This window comes from Myotis davidii, unplaced genomic scaffold (genome assembly GCF_000327345.1).
Source record: "Myotis davidii unplaced genomic scaffold, ASM32734v1 scaffold663, whole genome shotgun sequence".
In the NCBI taxonomy this organism is placed as follows: Eukaryota; Metazoa; Chordata; class Mammalia; order Chiroptera; family Vespertilionidae; genus Myotis; species Myotis davidii.
Genome location: NW_006295816.1, coordinates 5,758,375 through 5,776,443, shown reverse-complemented (window position 1 = coordinate 5,776,443; position 18,069 = coordinate 5,758,375). Strand labels below are relative to the sequence as shown.

The 18,069-nt window shown below is 50.3% G+C and overlaps 1 protein-coding gene across 1 annotated transcript in view; it reads right to left on the bottom strand.

Moving 5' to 3' along the window:
• Window positions 1-14,799: 14,799 nt before the first annotated feature.
• LOC102756990 (E3 ubiquitin-protein ligase PDZRN3) overlaps window positions 14,800-18,069 on the bottom strand; it is a 103,468-nt gene continuing 100,198 nt past the window's right edge. Inside the window, 2 exon segments of the mRNA XM_015568308.1 lie at window positions 14,800-14,844; window positions 17,926-18,064. Of these exon segments, the coding sequence (XP_015423794.1) occupies window positions 14,800-14,844; window positions 17,926-18,064 (184 nt within the window).

Here is an 18,069-nt window from a genome sequence, read left to right as displayed (position 1 = left end):
ACGGGAAAACGGCTGATGGTTCACATATAATCCTGACAATTCTGCGGAGGCCCGATTCCTTCATTCTCTCGGTGACGAAGATGCCAGGAAAGCCCACCCACGCCACCACCCCGAACACAGCCACCACCCCGAACACATGGGCAGCCAGAAAACGCCACCTGGATGACTGTGCTCATTTCTAAAATGAGGTCAAGTTCTAGAACCCTCTCTCCTAAGTGCTGTTGTCAGGAGAGACTAGATGGCATCCGGAGTTTGCTTCTAAACCCAGGATTCATTCATCTATGAACTAAACATTGAAGCCAGTGCTGACCCCAAAGGTAGTTTTAAAATACCCAGGTGACCTCTCGCCACCACGGCCGGTGTCCTAACTGTCCCCATGTCTATTTTATCTCAAGTGGGACGCACTTGCTGCATTTAGCATTTCTACAGTCCACGCAAAATCTCCCAGAAGTGCTAGAAGCCAAGGAGGACGGGCAGGCCTTTCCGGCCTCATCACCGGGGCAGGTTTCCGAGAGGCTGTGTCATCTGGAATGAGGATTTCCTCAACCACATTTAATTCCCATTGTTTCTCCAGGGGAATTTCTGACAAGGTCGCCCTGCAAAGGGACCATCTCCTAATGGGATTAGCCGCTCACGCGTGCTGTGCGGCAGCCCCTGCAGGAGAAAACGCAGCCGGGAGAGGCGTGAACGCAGCGGGGATGCCCTGGCCAGCACAGCTAGGCCTGGGTCACTCACGCGTGCTGTGCGGCAGCCCCTGCAGGAGAGGCGTGAATGCAGCGGGGACGTCCTGGCCAGCACAGCTAGGCCTGGGTCGTGCTATTTCTGCCTCGGGCTGAAGGGGGAGGCCTGTACGCTGGTTCCGAAAGAACCCGAGTTAGAGAGACGTGCAACCTCGATGCAGACAGACCAGGTACTTCTCTGTCCTGGGGTCACAGGGCATTCCAGCTGTGGTGACACCCATGGCCTGCTGTCTCCCGGGAGCCACCCCGGCTCCTGCTCTGAGCTGGGCAATGGGCTCGCAGACAGACCTGGGGTGTCCCCCACCAGGAACCCTCCTCCAGGAGCAGACTGACGGTGGGGGAAGAGAATCACGAAATGGATTAGAAATAGCTCAAAGCATCTGAAGCCAAAGCAGTCCTGGGAGCGGGGCCCTGGGGGGCGAGGGGGTGTGGCTCTCCCCACTGCCGGGGCGCTAGGCTCCATCTGATAACCGCCCTGAGCTGACACTTCTAAAAGAGTGCGGATGAAGACAATTACTCCTCAAAACAAACAAACAAATAAACAAAAAAACCAATAACACTTTCATTGGTCGAAGTTCTAAACAATTGCAATGTTCCTCAGTGCAGTTGCAGTAATATATACGTAAGCTTCCAATTAGCATGGCTTTGCTATGTGTCCTTTAAGAAATGTTGTATTCTACACGAGAGCAGATTCTGAGACCTAATTACATAGCCAGTCCTCCTCCCAAACACAGGGACCCGACTGCACGTGTTGGTTTCCGGGGTACGTTCCTGGTGGCGTGAGCCTGTCTGGGGCCCAGTTCCTATTTCCAGCCCCTGCAGTACAACATGTTTCTGTGTTTAAACAGGAGGGTCAGAGACCAAGAAATAGAATGTGAGTTACTTCACTTGCATCATTTGGTGTGACCACTGGGGTGTTTGTGTTTATATTTTTTCAACAGCAGAGACGTTCGAAAGCCCCTAGAATCCATCCTGGGGAAGGAAAAAGAAAAAAGAAAAAAAAAGAAATGAAGACCTGGGTAGTGTTGTGAGTTCTAGAATTTGTGGTGAAATAAGAATTTTCTGGACCCCTGCCAGTTTAGCCTCATGCTTAAGGCTTTTCCCAAATATTTATGCATCTGTCACTTCATGCGAAAGAAACATTTTAGAATTATATTTAAAAATGTGCTTTGAGCAACACGAGCAAAGACAAATTCACAAAACCGACCATAACCATCTGTTGAACGGGGGAACGTGTTGAAATTTGTTGAATTGGCAAGTTTGCAGGAGCCTTGAAAACAAAACTATGTATTACTGCAAGATAACGGAAGGATTCCCCCTTTTGTAAATACAAAACGACACCACAGTGATACAAGGTAAGGTTTTCCTCCCTGACCTTCCCCCGCTCTGGGACGGTAATATTTCTTTTTCTTTCTCAATAGGATGATTCCATAGCAGGTCAATAAGAGAAAAGCTGGTCTGTATCCCTTCTCTGTCGGTTGCTCTTCTTGGTTTCATTTCATAGCTGTTCCTGAGAATGATGCTGCGTGGAGAAGGGGGTGCAGACACAGACAAGGGGCTCCGCGTCTTTCGTGGGGAGGAGGATGGTTCCCTTTATTCCACCCTCAGCCTCCAAACAGCCTGAACGAGAACTTGGGTTCTTGGTGGTTGGTGTCTCCTCATGAAACTAAATTTGACCAAAAGCGAACTCGGGTCCGGCAGGTTCTGCGGGCTGCCTGATGGACCGCATTCGGGTGTCCACGTCCCCCCTCCTGGGATGGACTCCCCAGACTCCAGGCTACACCTCCGCCTCCGTCACCTACAGACTTCCGCTCTTTCCAGGCGGGAAAAGGACCCGATCGCATATCAGCAGCTCGGGCCGTGGCCGCGATGTCCTCCGGCAGACCGGAGTTTCCGCGGCCTGCCCTGTCTCGGCTTCGTGACAAGCCAGTCAGATGTCCTGAGGACAGGACAGGAAGCCCGTTGGCTCAGGTGCCAGCAAGAGCCTCGGGCAACACTGGAGAGGCCAGCGCCTGGGGCGTGAACCTGAAGTCCGGAATGCCCTGGGGGAGAGGTGGGCAGGCCCTTTAGTGACTCGGTCAGGACCTGTGACAGCCCTGGCAGGCTTTTTAAAAAATATACTTTCATTGATTTCAGAGAAAAAGGGAGAGGGAGAGAGAGTTAGAAACATCAATGATGTGAGAACCATTGATCGGCTGCCTCCTGCACGGCCCCCATGGGGATCAAGCCTGCAACCCACGCATGTGCCCTTGACCAGAATGGAACCTGGAACCCTTCATGCCACAGGCTGACGCTCTATCCACTGAGACAAACCGCTCAGGGCTGGCAGGCTTTCATTGCCCAGAACCTCCCAGCAGAACCAAGTCCTGCTGCTCTGTGAGGTCCCTCCTCTGGTAGACATCTCAGTGCCATTCTAGAAAGTTCCTTCAGTTGACGGAAGACCATTTGATTCATTCACTGACTTCAACCTCCAAGAAACCAGCTAGGTTGGAACCCTCGCTCTGCCACCTCAAAGCAAGTTCCTTAATCCCTCTGAGCCTCACTTGTCAGGTCACGATGCCACCACTTGCCTGGCAAAGGGGCGGGAGGGTTAGGTGAGGGAACGTGCTGTAGCTGCTGCCCCTGTGCCTGGCCCACCATCAGTGCTCAGTAGCTGATGAGCATCTGTGCAGAGGTTGTGACCAATCGACTGAGAGAAGATAAATGGGCTGCACAGGATAAAGATCAGTCATGTGACAAAGGATGTCCAATAAATGTCATTTAACCAGAAGAAAACATGTGGTGGCTATCAGCATGGCAAGTATCAAATTACAACAGTCACAACCCCGTCTACATCTCTGGTGTGTCCTATGGGTATTGATCAAAAAGACCCCATGGGAAGGTCTGTGTGTTCACCCAGAATAGAAACAGCAGAGGAAAGAAGTGAGGGGCAGAGGGAGATGAGGAGGTGAAAGTAGAGAGAGAGAAACTTCCTTCACTCGTCCCCAAACTGGGTCTCATATTCGTCCAAGAGGACCTGGAGGGAGGACTGGTTTGAAAGGCACCAAGAGCAGACGGTTGTGGGTCGTGTGAGGCGCCTCTAAGAACCACGCTGGGCTCCCCACCAGGCATGGCTCCAGAAGAAATGTGGGCGTACAGATGAGATGTTTCTAGTAACTTCCTAGGACAGGGTACTGGAGAGTTTCAACCCTGAACAAAATCTAGGTCTGAAAGACTCCAAGCCAACTTGGCCAAAATAGTAACCAACCTATGTCAGGGTAGTAGAATTGAATAATTTTTTTCTCTCCTTTGACCTTTTTATACCTTTTAAGGATTGAAAATGTGTTACTATTTGAATCAAAACTTGAACCTCAATTTGTGAGCTGATAAGTAGAATATAAGATTTATGGTATTTATCACAATATAAGATCAGTGATCCTCTTGGATGACATATTGTGGACCCATTTCTCCAGTGGGGAAAAATGAGACGATGTCATGGAACCTGGAGTTGAAGTGAAGAAGAAAATGTTTTGGCTTTGTAACCAGTTAATTTGAAAATAAATAAGACATTATGGAACATCAAGAATCTAGAAACAGGGTGGGGGGCACAGTGGAATGAAGTGTAGGTCAAAGGATTTAAATGCTAAATCCCAATTAAAGTGATTAATCCTATATAATAAAAGCCTCATATGCTAAGTGTCCGGTCATCTGTTCAACCAATCAAAGCATAGTATGCTAATGATATGCTTAGGCCGTTCAACCACTCACTACGACATGCACTAACCACTAGGGGGCAGACGATCTGACTGGTAGGTTAGCTTGCTACTGGGGTCCAGATGATTGGGACTGAACGAGATGGGCCGGACATGCCCTGGAGTCCTCCTGCGGACCCTCCCCTGGCTGGCCAACCTCTCGCATCCCTCCCCGGCCCCAATAGTGGGGTCCCTCGGCCTGGTCTGTGCCCTTTTGCAATCTGGGACCCCTCGGGGAATGTCGGAGAGCCGGTTTCAGCCTGATCCCACATGCTAGGCTGAGAGACCCCACTGGTGCACAAATTCATGCACCGGGCCTCTAGTCAAATATCATTGTAGAAATAGGTCTGACAAAAATATTACTGGAAGAGCTTATTAATTAGGATTTTGGAGCTGGGGGTGCACTCTTTCTCTGGAGCTATGCTCTGGATTCTCTGGGACCACCCCCCCCGCCCCCTTAATTTGAACCGGTACTATGAAAAGAGATAGAGACACAGTTACATACTCAATTCATGAGCCAATTTTTGCAAATAATTGCCATTTTCTAGAGTGATCTTGGGGCTATTAGAATTTGAAGATTATAGCACATTGGATGGCCAAGGAAAGAGCAAAAGGTAGACCTTCTGTATATAAGCAATCTTTACAATATTTAGCTTGAAATTTGGGTCCCTTTGGTTAGGAACTGAGTAAAATTAACAGCATTTATGTAACAAGAACAAAAAAAGAAAGAAGAGGAGACAGTTTCAAGCAGAATGTTTAAACTACCAAAAGAAGCAGCGAGTGTTTTGCAAACACGGTGTGTGCGTGGGGTCCTTGTTAGTAAAGACCCTGGACTCGGCCCAAACCTGCTGAGTCCCCATCTCCCAGAGGGGCCCAGACCTTCTGCCACCTTTTCCAGGCAGTTCTCAGACACACTCCGGTCTGCAGCCTCCGACTAGGAAATTCCCCAGAAAGATCGTTCTGTGGTTTACTCGAGATCTGAACAGCTCTTCCCGTTCTCATTTGCAGGACGGAACCTACTGCCTCTGAGGTTGTCTGGTTGGCCTTTTGTGAACCAGGTGTCAGCAACAAGTGAGTTTGTAAAATCAAGTGAGTCTCTGTAGGAAGCAGCACTAGAGTTAAGTCTCTGATGGACCTGTGGCAGAGCCACAAACAAGTCCCAGCTTAGAGGGCAGAGCCCTCCTAGCATAATTAAGCTTGACCTTATGGCCACCCCCAAGTGTTCCCAAAACAAGCGAAACTCACAAGAACATTGTAACTATGGTGGCCACTATCTTGTTTTTCTCTGACTACAAAATAAAGCCTCAGCTTGCTGGCTGGATCCTTCTCTGTGGCCTCATCCAGGCACAGGAGATCCACGGAGCCCCAGCTATATTCTTTGTCTGTCTTTTCTTTAATCCTTCGCCGCCCCAACTCAGGCTCACCGAACCCTTGGCAGTACTGGCACGGCACAAATCTCAATCTCTCTCTCTCTCTCTTTCTCTCTCTCTCTCTGTTAAACGGTTACTCTTTAAAAATATTTTTATTGATTTCTTAGAGGAAGGGAGAGGAAGAGAGAAACATCAATGATGAGAGAGAATCATGGGTCAGCTGCCTCCTGCACGCCCCACACTGGGGATCAAGCCCGCAACCCGGGCATGTGCCCTGACCAGGAATCGAACCGTGAACTCCTGGTTCATAGGTCAACGCTCAACCACTGAGGCACGCCGGCTGGGCTGAATCTCTTAACACCACACACACACACACACACACACAAAACGAGAACCCACAGCACCCTCCCTGAGGCAGGTTCCCTCTGGATGTCCCCCTAAATTCAAGGACCATTTCTCTGGGGAAGGACGTGTCTCTGGCACACCGAGAAATTAATTAGCAGCCACCAAATGAACCACCATTTCATTCCCTGCATGAATTTCTATTTTTCTTTTACCACAACCCCTCCTCCCCCCCAAAACACGGAGAAAACCTCTGCGAAGATTAGTTATGCTGCCTGGTTTCTGGTGGCTCTGCAGGGACTACCCCTTGGGCTGGGATTCACAGTATTTACTCCTTTTTCTCACTGAATTATCAAGTGAAAATCCAATCGCTCCTAATGGCATGCACTCCGGGTTCCCCATCCTCGTGTACGAGGAAGGGTTTATTACCCATTTGTAGTAATTAAGACACTGATGTGATGGAGACCCATAAAAACCCTTCATTAAGCCAGTAAAGAGCTTTTCATCACAATCCCCGTCGCTAAATATTTATTTAAAAATAAAAACTACATGAAATCGAAGAACTCCACTGGCCACAAAGAAAAACGAAAAGCTCCGAGAGGGTGCGCCAGGGGCGGTGGGCTCCCCGGCCCGTTTCGGGTCGAGTTTTCTAACGGCAGGAACGAGCCTCGCCGGCAGTGGGTCCCGGGCAGCTATAAAGAGATGGAGTAATTAACCATAAGGAAATAATTCAGCCACATGCGCACAGTCTAATAAGACGTAAGCATTTGCATTTAGGCGTGATTGTTTTCAAATGGTCTCCTAATCGTCTTCGATTTGCAGAAGGTGTGAGCGCGTGAGCGCCAGCGCAGGGCAGGGTGTTGAGGTCGATGCGGTCCGCGGGTGAGCGGCAGGACGGGTGGGACCGGGAAGCGAGCCCCGTGCAGGGCAGTCTGCGCAGGGCACCTCCCCAGCCCTCGGAAGCTCACACACGCACCTGCCGGGGGCCGGGGGGATCCGGCCAACCTCGTCACGGAGAGAAAACCATCCCGGGCTGTCCTCTCGTCGCAGGGGAAGGCCACGGAGAAGAGCCATAGCGAAGGGGGTGACCGGACTGCGTGAGAGCCCCCGCCGTGCCGCTGGGGGCGGGGGTGCGTTGGCTGGAAAGGCAGTCCTTTATCTTAGGGGTGTGGCCGTCAGCACACCCCTCTGCCCCGTGGGAGCTTTCTGCGTCTCCCTCGCGAGCCTGGGAGGAAGCCGGGTCTGTTCCCACGAGAGACCAGAACAGGGTCCCCGCCCAGCACGGAGGCACAGGGCCCGCGGGTTCTCTATAAGCACGTGATGTTACTCCCGCCTTAAATTCTATGACATCTTAAAAACTACCCGAGGACCGAGCACTGACATAGCGCCCCCTGCGCTAGTGAGCGTATGAACATATTGGCGGCACCAGTCAGCGTAGCTTCAGTGCACCCGGGTTAGTGAGAAAGGGTCACGGTAGATTCTGGATGAAAACTGCTGGTGCCAAATAAAGGCCCACGCGAACCCTGGGCCCCCGTGGGGCAGAGGTTGCCTGGTGGTGAGCAGAGCATGGCTGAGGGTTGGAGTGCCCGGCTCAGGGCCCAGAGCCACCAAACTGCCCCTCGCACTCAGAGCCCAGGTCAATTTTAGCAAAACAACGCAGCCTCAGCTTCCCATTGAACGGCTCCTTTTAATTCCCTTGGTCTGACGGTTTGATTGGAATGCGGTTTGTCAAGTTGTGTTGACTTTACAGTGAGTTGTAAGCAGACGTGAGCGTTCACACCTGGAGCGGGGCTTGCCATCCTGGCCCACGAGTGAGGCTGTCCCGGCCTCATGGGGGTTGAGCAGCAGCTCTGGACTCCGCCCACCAGATCCCAATAGCAGCCCCCAAGAGGTGGGAGTTCACGGCCAGTATCAGAGAATGACCCTCCCATCTACCAGGGAGCCCACGATGGGCAATAATGGAGAGGGATCTCCCAGACATCACCTGCCTGAGGACAGGGTCACCCCATAATCGCGATGCCAGGGGCTCCCTCCACCCTGCTCCTGCGGGCCCTACGGTGTCTCTGCCCCTGTGTCTGGGTTAGTGGCTGCTGCATTAAACACTGTGACCCGGTGCCTCTCTCTGTCCTCCTATTTCCACGGGGTCCCCCTCCCTGGTCCCTGGAATGGGACAGCAGCACATGAGCTCCCCCAGCGCCTCTAGAGGCCGCCCCTGTGACTGAGAGGGGCCACGTGGCCCGGGACTGGGCCGCTGCTGGGACAGGACAGCGAGGACCACCTCTTCTGTCACACCACCGCCTATAAGGTCCAGGTGTGCTCGTGGTGGGCAGCGATGGGAGGACTCTCCTTATCCCTCCAAGCTCAGCTCTGTGGGAGGGACAGCCAAGCGCTGGTGGAGAGGCACTGTTCCCTTGAGACATGTTCAGTGCTCGCCGAGGCCAGTGAGGAGCCGTGACCTGGAGGCGACGGGAATCAGGACTCTGTCTGTCTAGACACTGAGCCCCTGGCTTCATCAGGACCCACTGTCCCCCAGGAGGGCCTCAGCTGCAGGCAGATTGGCCTCTCAGGGCGCCCCTCCATCAGCACAGACAAGGGCAGACCTTCTGATCTCCTCTGATTCCATGGAGGAATGGAAATTTCACTGGTGAAATGGTGGAGAATTCCGACTCTCCCAGGTTGTCACTGTAACACAGAGACCCGGAGTCGGTGTCTAAATGTGGGTTCCCACAGAAAGCTGACCACGCTTCTCTGCAGAGCAGGGTCAGCAGCTCCAATGGCTCCAGGCAGGGGTGAGAGGCCCAATATTTAACAGCTGGTACCACCGGGCAGCAGTGGGTTCAGAGGAGGCCCTGGCCGCACAGACCAGGCAGGTGAGGGAGGGGGCAGCTGGGGCTTCCTGGTGGGGCCAGCGCTGTCCCCTGCAGACCATGGGGCCTGGGGACCTGAGCCCCGGAGAGGGGATGTAGTGGAGAAGCAGTTAGACGACGAACAATGCCAGTTTATAAGAGAGAAAAGCTACTCTGATGAAAATGCCTCCAGAAAACACACACACAGTGTGTGTTTTAAGTATAAGAAACTATGAAAACAAGACCTAAGACTAAAAGGAAAAAGCCAACGTGGAGAGAGATGGTTACACGCTTGGTTACCAACAACACCTTCATTCTTGGAAATCCATAAAAAAGCCAGATGACCTTGCAGGACAATGCTAGGTCCGTAAGATCACGAAAGGTATTTAAACGGAATAACGTGGAACCACTCATTAGCAAAGGAAAACAAATTGATCCAACACGTGCCAGTGACAGCCTAGCAGGTGTGAAAGGCCCGGCTGGGAGGACGTGCGTGTGGGCCATGTGTGGGAAAGACAGAAAGGTTAACCTGATTGGTTCAAGCAGATAGATCAGCTTTACCCATTTTAAACACAGATAATCTGCAAGCCGGCAGCGCTGTTCCCCACGTGCACGTGCATTGACGGCAGGCTTGCTGATGGTGGCCCCACAGGTGCAACCACTTACGGGTGCCCTGCTGGAGCCTGAACTACGACCCCCAGAGTCCTATGCTGCAGCTCTGCCTCACTGTCTCCGTGTCTGCAGGTGGGGCAGGAGGTGATCGAGGTTAAGTGAGGTCACATGGTGGGCCCTCAGCCCCATAGGACGGTGTCCTGGCTGGAAGAGGAAGAGACTGCAGGGTTCTGCCTGCCCACGGGCACTGAGGGAAGGCCGGGTGAGGACACAGCGAGAAGGCAGCCAGCTGTCCGCAGCCAGGAAGAGGGCTTCCCGCCCCCAGGTCTGCCAGCACCTGCATCTCGACTTCCAGCCTCCAGAACTGGGAGCAAATGATGCGTTTTAAGCACCCCCTGCCCCTCCATGCTGTTGTGTTAGGGCTGTTGTGGTAAGGCATCTATCAGCCAATATTTGGTTACATAAATGACAGCAAATGCATGAAACTGGAGAGCTATGGAGACTTTGAGAAGAAACGGGGAAGAGCCACGTGTGGTGCTGTGGAAAGATGTCCCAACTTTATTGTGAGATAAAAAATAAACTGAGTGGTCAGTGCCCGGGCAGCAAGATCTGAAGAGATCACGGTTACCATGAGGGACAGGTGGATCATTGGAAGAACGAGTTACGTTCTAGGGCAGTGGTTCTCAACCTTGGCTGCACATTAGAATCACCTGGGAATCTTTTCAAAATCCTCATTTCTGGGCCTCACCCTCCGGAAATTCTGTTTCTTTGTAACTAATGTTGTGGACTCACCCCATAACAAAGAAACAGAATTTCCGGAGGATGAGGCCCAGAAATCAGGATTTTAAAAACATTCCCAGGTGATTCTAATGTGCAGCCAAGGTTGAGAACTACTGTTCTAAGGGGAAGTTTCTTTTTTCTTTTTTTCTAAAAGTTGTACATGTATATAATTTTTATGTTTTAAAAAAGAGCAGGGCTTTTAGATTTGTAAATATACAAATTAAAGACTCAAGAAAAACAAACCCATGTTTACTGGGACTTCCCCAGTCTTCAAAGGCAATCAGCACCCCCAAGTTTGCCTGTAAATCAGGACTTTTATAGCAAGAAGAGCCTGGGTTTCATCCGAGTAAGAAACCTACGTGACGGAGACCTGCTCTTTCCCCTCCCCGTATTTTACTGTTAACATTCTCAGACACACATAAAAGTGAATCCCTGCATGCCCGCTACGTAGTGTCCACGATTAACATCTTGCTAGTCTTGCTTTATCACATATGTACCCACTGCTCCACTCATCAATTTTTTTATATATACTTCATTGTAAATTGCTGGCACCAGTCTACTTCCCCCTAAATATTTCCATATGCATCACATGCAAACTGCATTTGAATATCTAAATAATGAAAAAAACTTTCACAACCAGAAGAGACCACACACTTCATGTTAGACTAGGAAGGGTGGGGGTGCTTAGAAAGAACTGGGGTTTGGGGGAACTTCAAAAGGGCTAATTAGATTTTGTTTGCCGCCTCGGTCCAGACTTCACGGAGAAAGAACGGGGAAGCACCCAAACATCAATATGTTTGTCATGAATCAAAACTGCAGTTTTAAAAAAATCAAAGTGAAAGCAGTACCTGGACACGTGCGCTGCTGTGAGCGTTTTCCAAGAGCCGTGAGGTGGGTGCCTCAGACGGGAGGTGCTGGCCTGGGGCTCCCCGCCGCGCCCTTCTGGGATGGGAACGCCCACCACGCAGCCTTTCAAGTATTCAGGTCCAGCCGTGGCTGTTTTCCCACAAATATTTGCGTGTGGATTTCCTTGAACATTCTCGATTTTTTCTCAAGCGTTGTTTTAACTACAGACACATCTCCCCGAGCAGCCCGACAAGGCTTTCATGTCACTGCCAGTCTATCACGTGTCCATCGGGCCTGAGAAGGCTAGCGCTTCATCTCCCAGGTCGTCCGAACAGGGTCCGAAAGCCCTGCCAACACCTTCCCCGGCAGATGGGCCCGCCCGCCAGCTGGCTTATGGGAAAGTACAGCGTTTTTCTCTGAAACCAGGGAGAACACGTGCCCCCTCTTGGGTGAGGGTGCCCAGCCGGCACTGCCGGGATCGCACTGAAGAACTTAAATACCGATACCCGACGTAGCCCAGGTTCTTCGTTGTGGAGGCCCCATTCCAGGGCCCCAGTGAACTGCAGCTGCTGGGTGCCTGGCCCTCACTGGGGAGTGTGGCGCTTACACAAACCTCCACAGTGGTCCTGGGGACATCCAAAATTCTAAAGGTTAAAACTGCCCAAGAAATCTGGAATAAATTGCGATGTGTAGAGTAAAAAAGAAACAAACAGACATCATTACAACACCTGCCACAAAGATGAGAAGATTTCGTTATTTTCCTACCTGGCCAGGATGTCCCCGCCCTCCACTGGTAACTACAGGAGATATCTGGGTGTCTGCAGGTCAGGTGTAGTTAAGAAAAATGAGAATCAAAGAGGAAAACAGTTTGTATGTCTTTTAAAGCGTATCTGTTCTAACTCCCATGCTCAGATTTTTTTCCTATTTAAAATTCAAGAATAAGTGAAAACCTAAATCCACCTAGACACCAGCGCTGGCTGGGTCATGGGATGGAGTCCCCGCACTGGGCATGGGATAAACCTCTCCATCCCCAGCACTCCAACCCCTCCTCGCCATTCACCAGTTTAAATGGCGCGGGAGTCAGCTTTCCGGAGTAAGTTCAGAATGACCGCCATGTCGGCCTGTCAGGAGAGGGGCTGCACAGAACCCAGGAGCCCGCACCCCGGGCACCGCTCACCTGGCATCACTTGCATCCGGACACCCGCCGGAGGTCACCAGGTCACAGCACCTCAGCTCTCAGGCTGCGTTAGGCCTGGAGGGCCAGTGAAAGGCCCCGCAGGGGGAGCTGGGTGATTCTCTGGTTAATTCTGTTTCCAGGTGAAACTCCTCCCAGCCCCATTTAAACAAAAAGTAGCAGGAATTCTTAATCTAAGACCATAATAGGCAGACATTTTCCAGCAAACAAACCAACAAACAGAAAATATGTATATCGTTCTGAGCAGATTCTCAGAGATTCCTGATCCCCAAGATTTCAGCATCTTTGTTCTGGAGGCTGTGCCCCATGTGGTCCTGAGGCTGCCCACCCAGGGCACCTGCAGCACTTCCTAAGCCGAACATCCTACCCTGCGGACCCCCCCCCCCCCCCCCCCCAAATATCTGCAGGCAACGCCTTGGCATTGCCCTGGGAGACAGTGTGAGTGCCCAGCTGGCCCATGTCTGAGTCTCGACCAGGAGCAGCAAGCGTTCAGGTGCTTCCACGTCCCGGCTGCCATGAATAACACAGCGGTGTTGTGAGAAGGGCGGATTAACCAAAGGTGGTGTACACACACGATGGCAAAGGGTTCAGTCTTCATAAAGAAGGAGGTTCTGCCATTTGAAACGACATGGACGAACGTTGAGGACGTGATGCTGAGGAGATAAGCCAGACACAGGAAGGTGAATACCGTATGATCTTGTTCCTGTGTGGAATCTGAAAAAAAGTTCAAACCATAGAAGCAGAATGGACTGGAGGCTGCCAGGGGCTGGAGGGTGGGGTGGAGGGCGTTGGTCAGAGGCTCAGTTAAGCAGCACAAGTACAAAGTGAGGGTCTGATGTATGTACAGTGTGGTGACTCTAATTAATAATTCTGAGCTGTATATTTGAAATTTGCTAAGAGAGTTATTACTACACACACACACACACACACACAGTGGGACCGATGTGAGGTGAAGGATGTGTTAATTTGATTGTGTGATCATTTCACAATGTATGTGGATAGCAAATCATCATGTTGTACCTTGAATATATACAATTAAATCATCATGTTGTACACCTTGAATATATACAATTTGTATCAGTCAAGTACACCCCAATACGGCTGGGAAATAAAATTAAAGAGAAAAAAGAAGAAATGTTCAGAAACCACAGCATTTTCTGCAGGTAAACTATAGTCTCTTTAGAAAACTCTCTGGTGGGGATGGGAGTGAAGAATGAAACAAAAGTCTCCCAAGGAAGGAACAAAGAAACTATTTGTTTGAAACTTTTTTTTCTCTTAAACATCGGTGTCTGGGAGTCAGGTTTAGATAACACCAAGATTGTAATAGGTCTTTAAATGTCGCATTCCAAGTGCGGACGTATTCTCTACCTTTATCCACTCTTATTTGAAAACCATGCCTGACATGTATAAAGATTAAAAGGAAGTCTGATTTCTGTTTATTGATCATTCACTTAATTACTGTTATACAGTAAGTTTAAACCCAGGTCTCCAGAGAAGTGTAACGGTTTGCATTCTCATTTGTTAAGAATGTAAACCTAATACTAGCTCATGTCCAACCCGATACCGTGATACCTTCATGTTATACTGTTTTCACAGCTTTTTAAATTCCAACAACACGTCTCCTGACTGAACCTCCTCATGTGATCCAGAGGGCTTCCCCCAAATTTCCTCTCACGGCTAAAGATCTGTCCACGTGAATTCCTTTTATATCGGTGTTTTAATTGAACACTAAAAAAGTAACAGTTCGTGAAATACAAGATTTAGTGTGGCACATAAAAACATAAAATGACAATAATAAAAAAACTCTCACTCACATAAATTAAGCCAAAGCCCTAAAAATTCAGCTTATGAAGATCATATATTCTGCCGTTGATTTTCCATTTTCAGCCCCAAAATGCAATAAATTACAAAGTATGAGCGTGGGCATGGTGCCGCTCAGACACATTCATTCTCCCCCTGAAACATCTCGGCCGTTTCTTATCATATTTGTCTTTCCAAATCTTTATTAACTCCACCAAAAGAGCTTATTGAAGGCCTACCTTCACTGTGACCCCAGGGGCTTGCAGCCAGTAAAAAACAAAACAAATTAGAACTCTGCTATTCACATACATTCGGGGAAAATCAATAGTTTTAATTTTCACATTGAGGCCCACAATTTTCCACTGACGGCCTCAGCAGGTTTTAATGGACACAAACAATTTACTTTTACTGTTTTAATTGTTCTTAGTCAATCGCTTTTTATTGCCCTTTACATCTGACTAAACAAATGAATCGAGCTGGATTCATAAATGATGACTTGGTAACATGGCTGGTTCTGTGTATTTTACTATTTGAGTCTCAGTTGCAGGCGGCGTTAGGAAAGAGCGGGCCGAAGAGGTGGTGCTGGGCATTAAGGCAGAAAACAGGAATCAGTCAGGAGTGAAAGGACAGAACAGTGACTCCGGAAGGTGAGGGAAGCGGCAGGGGGTTCCGGAACCTTCTCCTACCTGAATGCCAAGTGCCACCCAGCGGTCCCCTGGGGGGAGGTGAGAGTTTCCGGTTGCTGGGAGCCTGGAGAGGAGGTGCGGTGAGCTAACTAGGTGCACAGGCTGCTGGGACGTGACCCGCTGTGTCTGGAATCAGGAAGACCCACTCCAGCGGCAAGCTGGCACCGCCAACGGGCATTTGGGGCACCTCTACGTCTAGCAGACAGACCCTTCTCACCAAGCTGCCTCCAAAGTGCCTTCTCACTGTGGAAAGCCACAGCTCCCTGGTGTCTCACTCGAGTCTGGCTGGATCCCAGGGGGTTTGACTTTTGCAAGTTCAATTCCATGCAACGGAAATAAACAAGAGGGGGGATGGACGGGTGGGAAGGGGCATCGGAGAAACAGCGTGGATGGCTGTGCCTGTGTCCCCGGGATGAGCACGTGTCCTCCAGGGACCGGGACTGGAAATGGGACTCAGCTGCCCCCCCAGTGGCTCTGAGCCGAACCGATTCGCAACCACGCCAGGTGCTCAGTGAAGCAGCACAGGCCCCAGCGGAATTAGATTACGGGAAGGGTCCTGCTGTCGCAGGTTAAAGAAGTAACTTTCCTTCTCCGAGACCTGGGTTCAAACCTCCCCGAGGCCACAAGAGGAACAGGTGTTGTGGCCGAGTCCCTCCCACAATTGTCAACACGGGCAGGAGTGGGATGCTTCTTAGGCCAGTAACGAAAGACAGTGGTTAATCACAGCCGAGGACCGATGGGAGGCCAGGCTGCAGGGGACACTGGTTAGGAGCGGATTTCGCTCCGATCCTGGGGGCTCATTAATGAGCCACATTTCTTCGTCTCCTTGAGTTTCCTGTTATTCATAAAATGATGATTTCTGAGGTCTCTTCCTATTTCTTTCAGGAGTTGATTTGTTAAATTAGATTGGGGGCGAGGAAACCCTCTCATTGCATTGCAAATTATGACCAAACGTTAGTTACATGACAAAGGGATTTAAAAACAAGTCGGGCGTGGGAGAATCTGGCCTTGGACGGACACGTATGTTGGTTTTATCTCCCTCCACACCGTCATGAGCGGCACAGGGGACCCCCTCATCCAGAGGCTCACGGGGAGCACTGGTGAGCAGCCCCTCTGCTTGACCCTGAAGCTGCCTGCTTGTGAGGTGGGAGCTGTGTTCTTCCGGCCGTGTACCCCTCCCCCATCTTTAATGAGAGCAGGAGGGGAGGGAGCAAAGCTATTTCCCTAAAGACCCGCTATGTGCCTGGCAGCGCTTTATCGTTCATCCGAGGGGTGTCTGTTCCCTGGGAGACAGGGCATGCTCCAAGAGGCTGGGAGGGCGCTGCTGCTGGAGGCTCTCCTGGAGATGTGGAAACCAGGCCCGGCACTCCAGCTGTGGGAGCTGCGCTCTGGAGGGCTGAGCAGGTAATGGATTAGCTCTGCAGGGCCGGTTCTGGAAGAAGTGATGGGCGGACGGCTTAACTGTGAGCGTGCGTATTCCAGTGCCTTATCTTCACCAAGTGGTTCTATTGCCAGTGTGACGACGAGGCTCCTTGGCCCCAAAGGAGAGGAGTTTGGGTTGGAAGAGGAGTTTGGGAGGAATCTATGCCGGAGATGCGTGGCATCATGGCAAAGGATGCCCCTCGTCACCCAGTCTCTATTTTTTGTCTTCTCAGTAGGTGCCACAGCTGGAATGTGGTGAGCAGGGAGCAAGGCATAGCTCACTGATGATGTAGGAACCGGAAAGATAGCGGTGTTGAAGCCCACCCACTTTGGTGACCCTGGCCCTCCTATGGAAATGTTGTGTGATTTTCAGACGCACCTTAAAAATGGGAAGGGGGGCCTCCTTGCCACCGACATGAATGACCACCGCCAGGCAGGGATGGTGGCAGTCCACCAGAGGTTTCATCGTGAACATGACCCTGACCACTAAACGTGTTCATAATTATTCCTGTTTGTAGGAGACAGGGCCAGGTGGAGGCTTTCCGCGAGACAGACTGCCGGCAAGCAGGGTTACACCGTGAGTTTGACCTTGGTTTTATAGCGGCCTTTTGGTTCCAGGCAGAAGGAAGGGTTTAATGATCTGAGAAGCAGCAGGTAATACATTGAAGGGAAAAAAATCAACACTGCAAAGGGCTTTTATTTTAGAGGCACCACTTCAAAAATGAGAAATCACTTCAAAACATATCAAATAGAAAATAATTTATTTCAACTTCATTTTCCTTGATGTTGGTGAGTAGTAATCATGACTTTGTGAACTTGCCTGTAAAAAGAGTCTGTCCCGTCAAATCTACACAGAAAAAGGTCTGTGAGGAGCGCACTTAAAAAGTCCACACACCGTCTCCATCCGCGACCCCCTGTGGGCGCACATTCTCCCCACCGGCTGCAATATTTGCAAACATGCTCTAATCTTCCATAAAGCGGCACAATACTTAGCCTTCTGCTGACACCTTTACGCTCGCTTGGGAACTTGAACCAGAAACATGTTTACAGTTGAAACATACACTTAAACACGGCTGGGTTGGTTCTGTGTAGTCCATCATGAACCGGTTTGGTGGTTTTGAGCTGAAGCCCCGACCTAAATAATATATTAATGGTCACTCATAGGAAACACGTTCAGGAAAGTAGCATTATAAAATAGGGATCCATTAGAAATACATAATGGGAGCTGTATTTTCGGCAGGAAAGAAAGCACGTGTAACTTTTTCCGTATGAATATAGTTTCAACACATTATCCTGTGAAGGTATGCTTAAAAAGATCTTTTTGAAATTTAAACACTTTACGTAAAAGGTAACAAAGTAAAAAAGTACCCTCGCTATCTGAGAAAGGCCCTGGTTGTCAGTACTGCCTCCCAACATAGTCCCGGGTGGCTTTTCTCCACTTAAAATAGAGCCCTGCCCCCGGAAGTGCAGAGTGGACTATAAACATGACCTTGTTATCTTACATACAGAGACCTGCCGCATTGAACGAGGCAGGGTTTTCTACCCCAACGGTTACCGAGAGGAAGGAGTTGTACACTCTAGTGCCATCTGGGGACTTGGTGCCGTGGGTCAGGAGCTCCTGGATCGTCATCCAGTTATCCAGAATCTTCTTGTTCCTCTTCTTCATCATCTTCTTGTGGCTCAGCTCCAGGATGCTCAC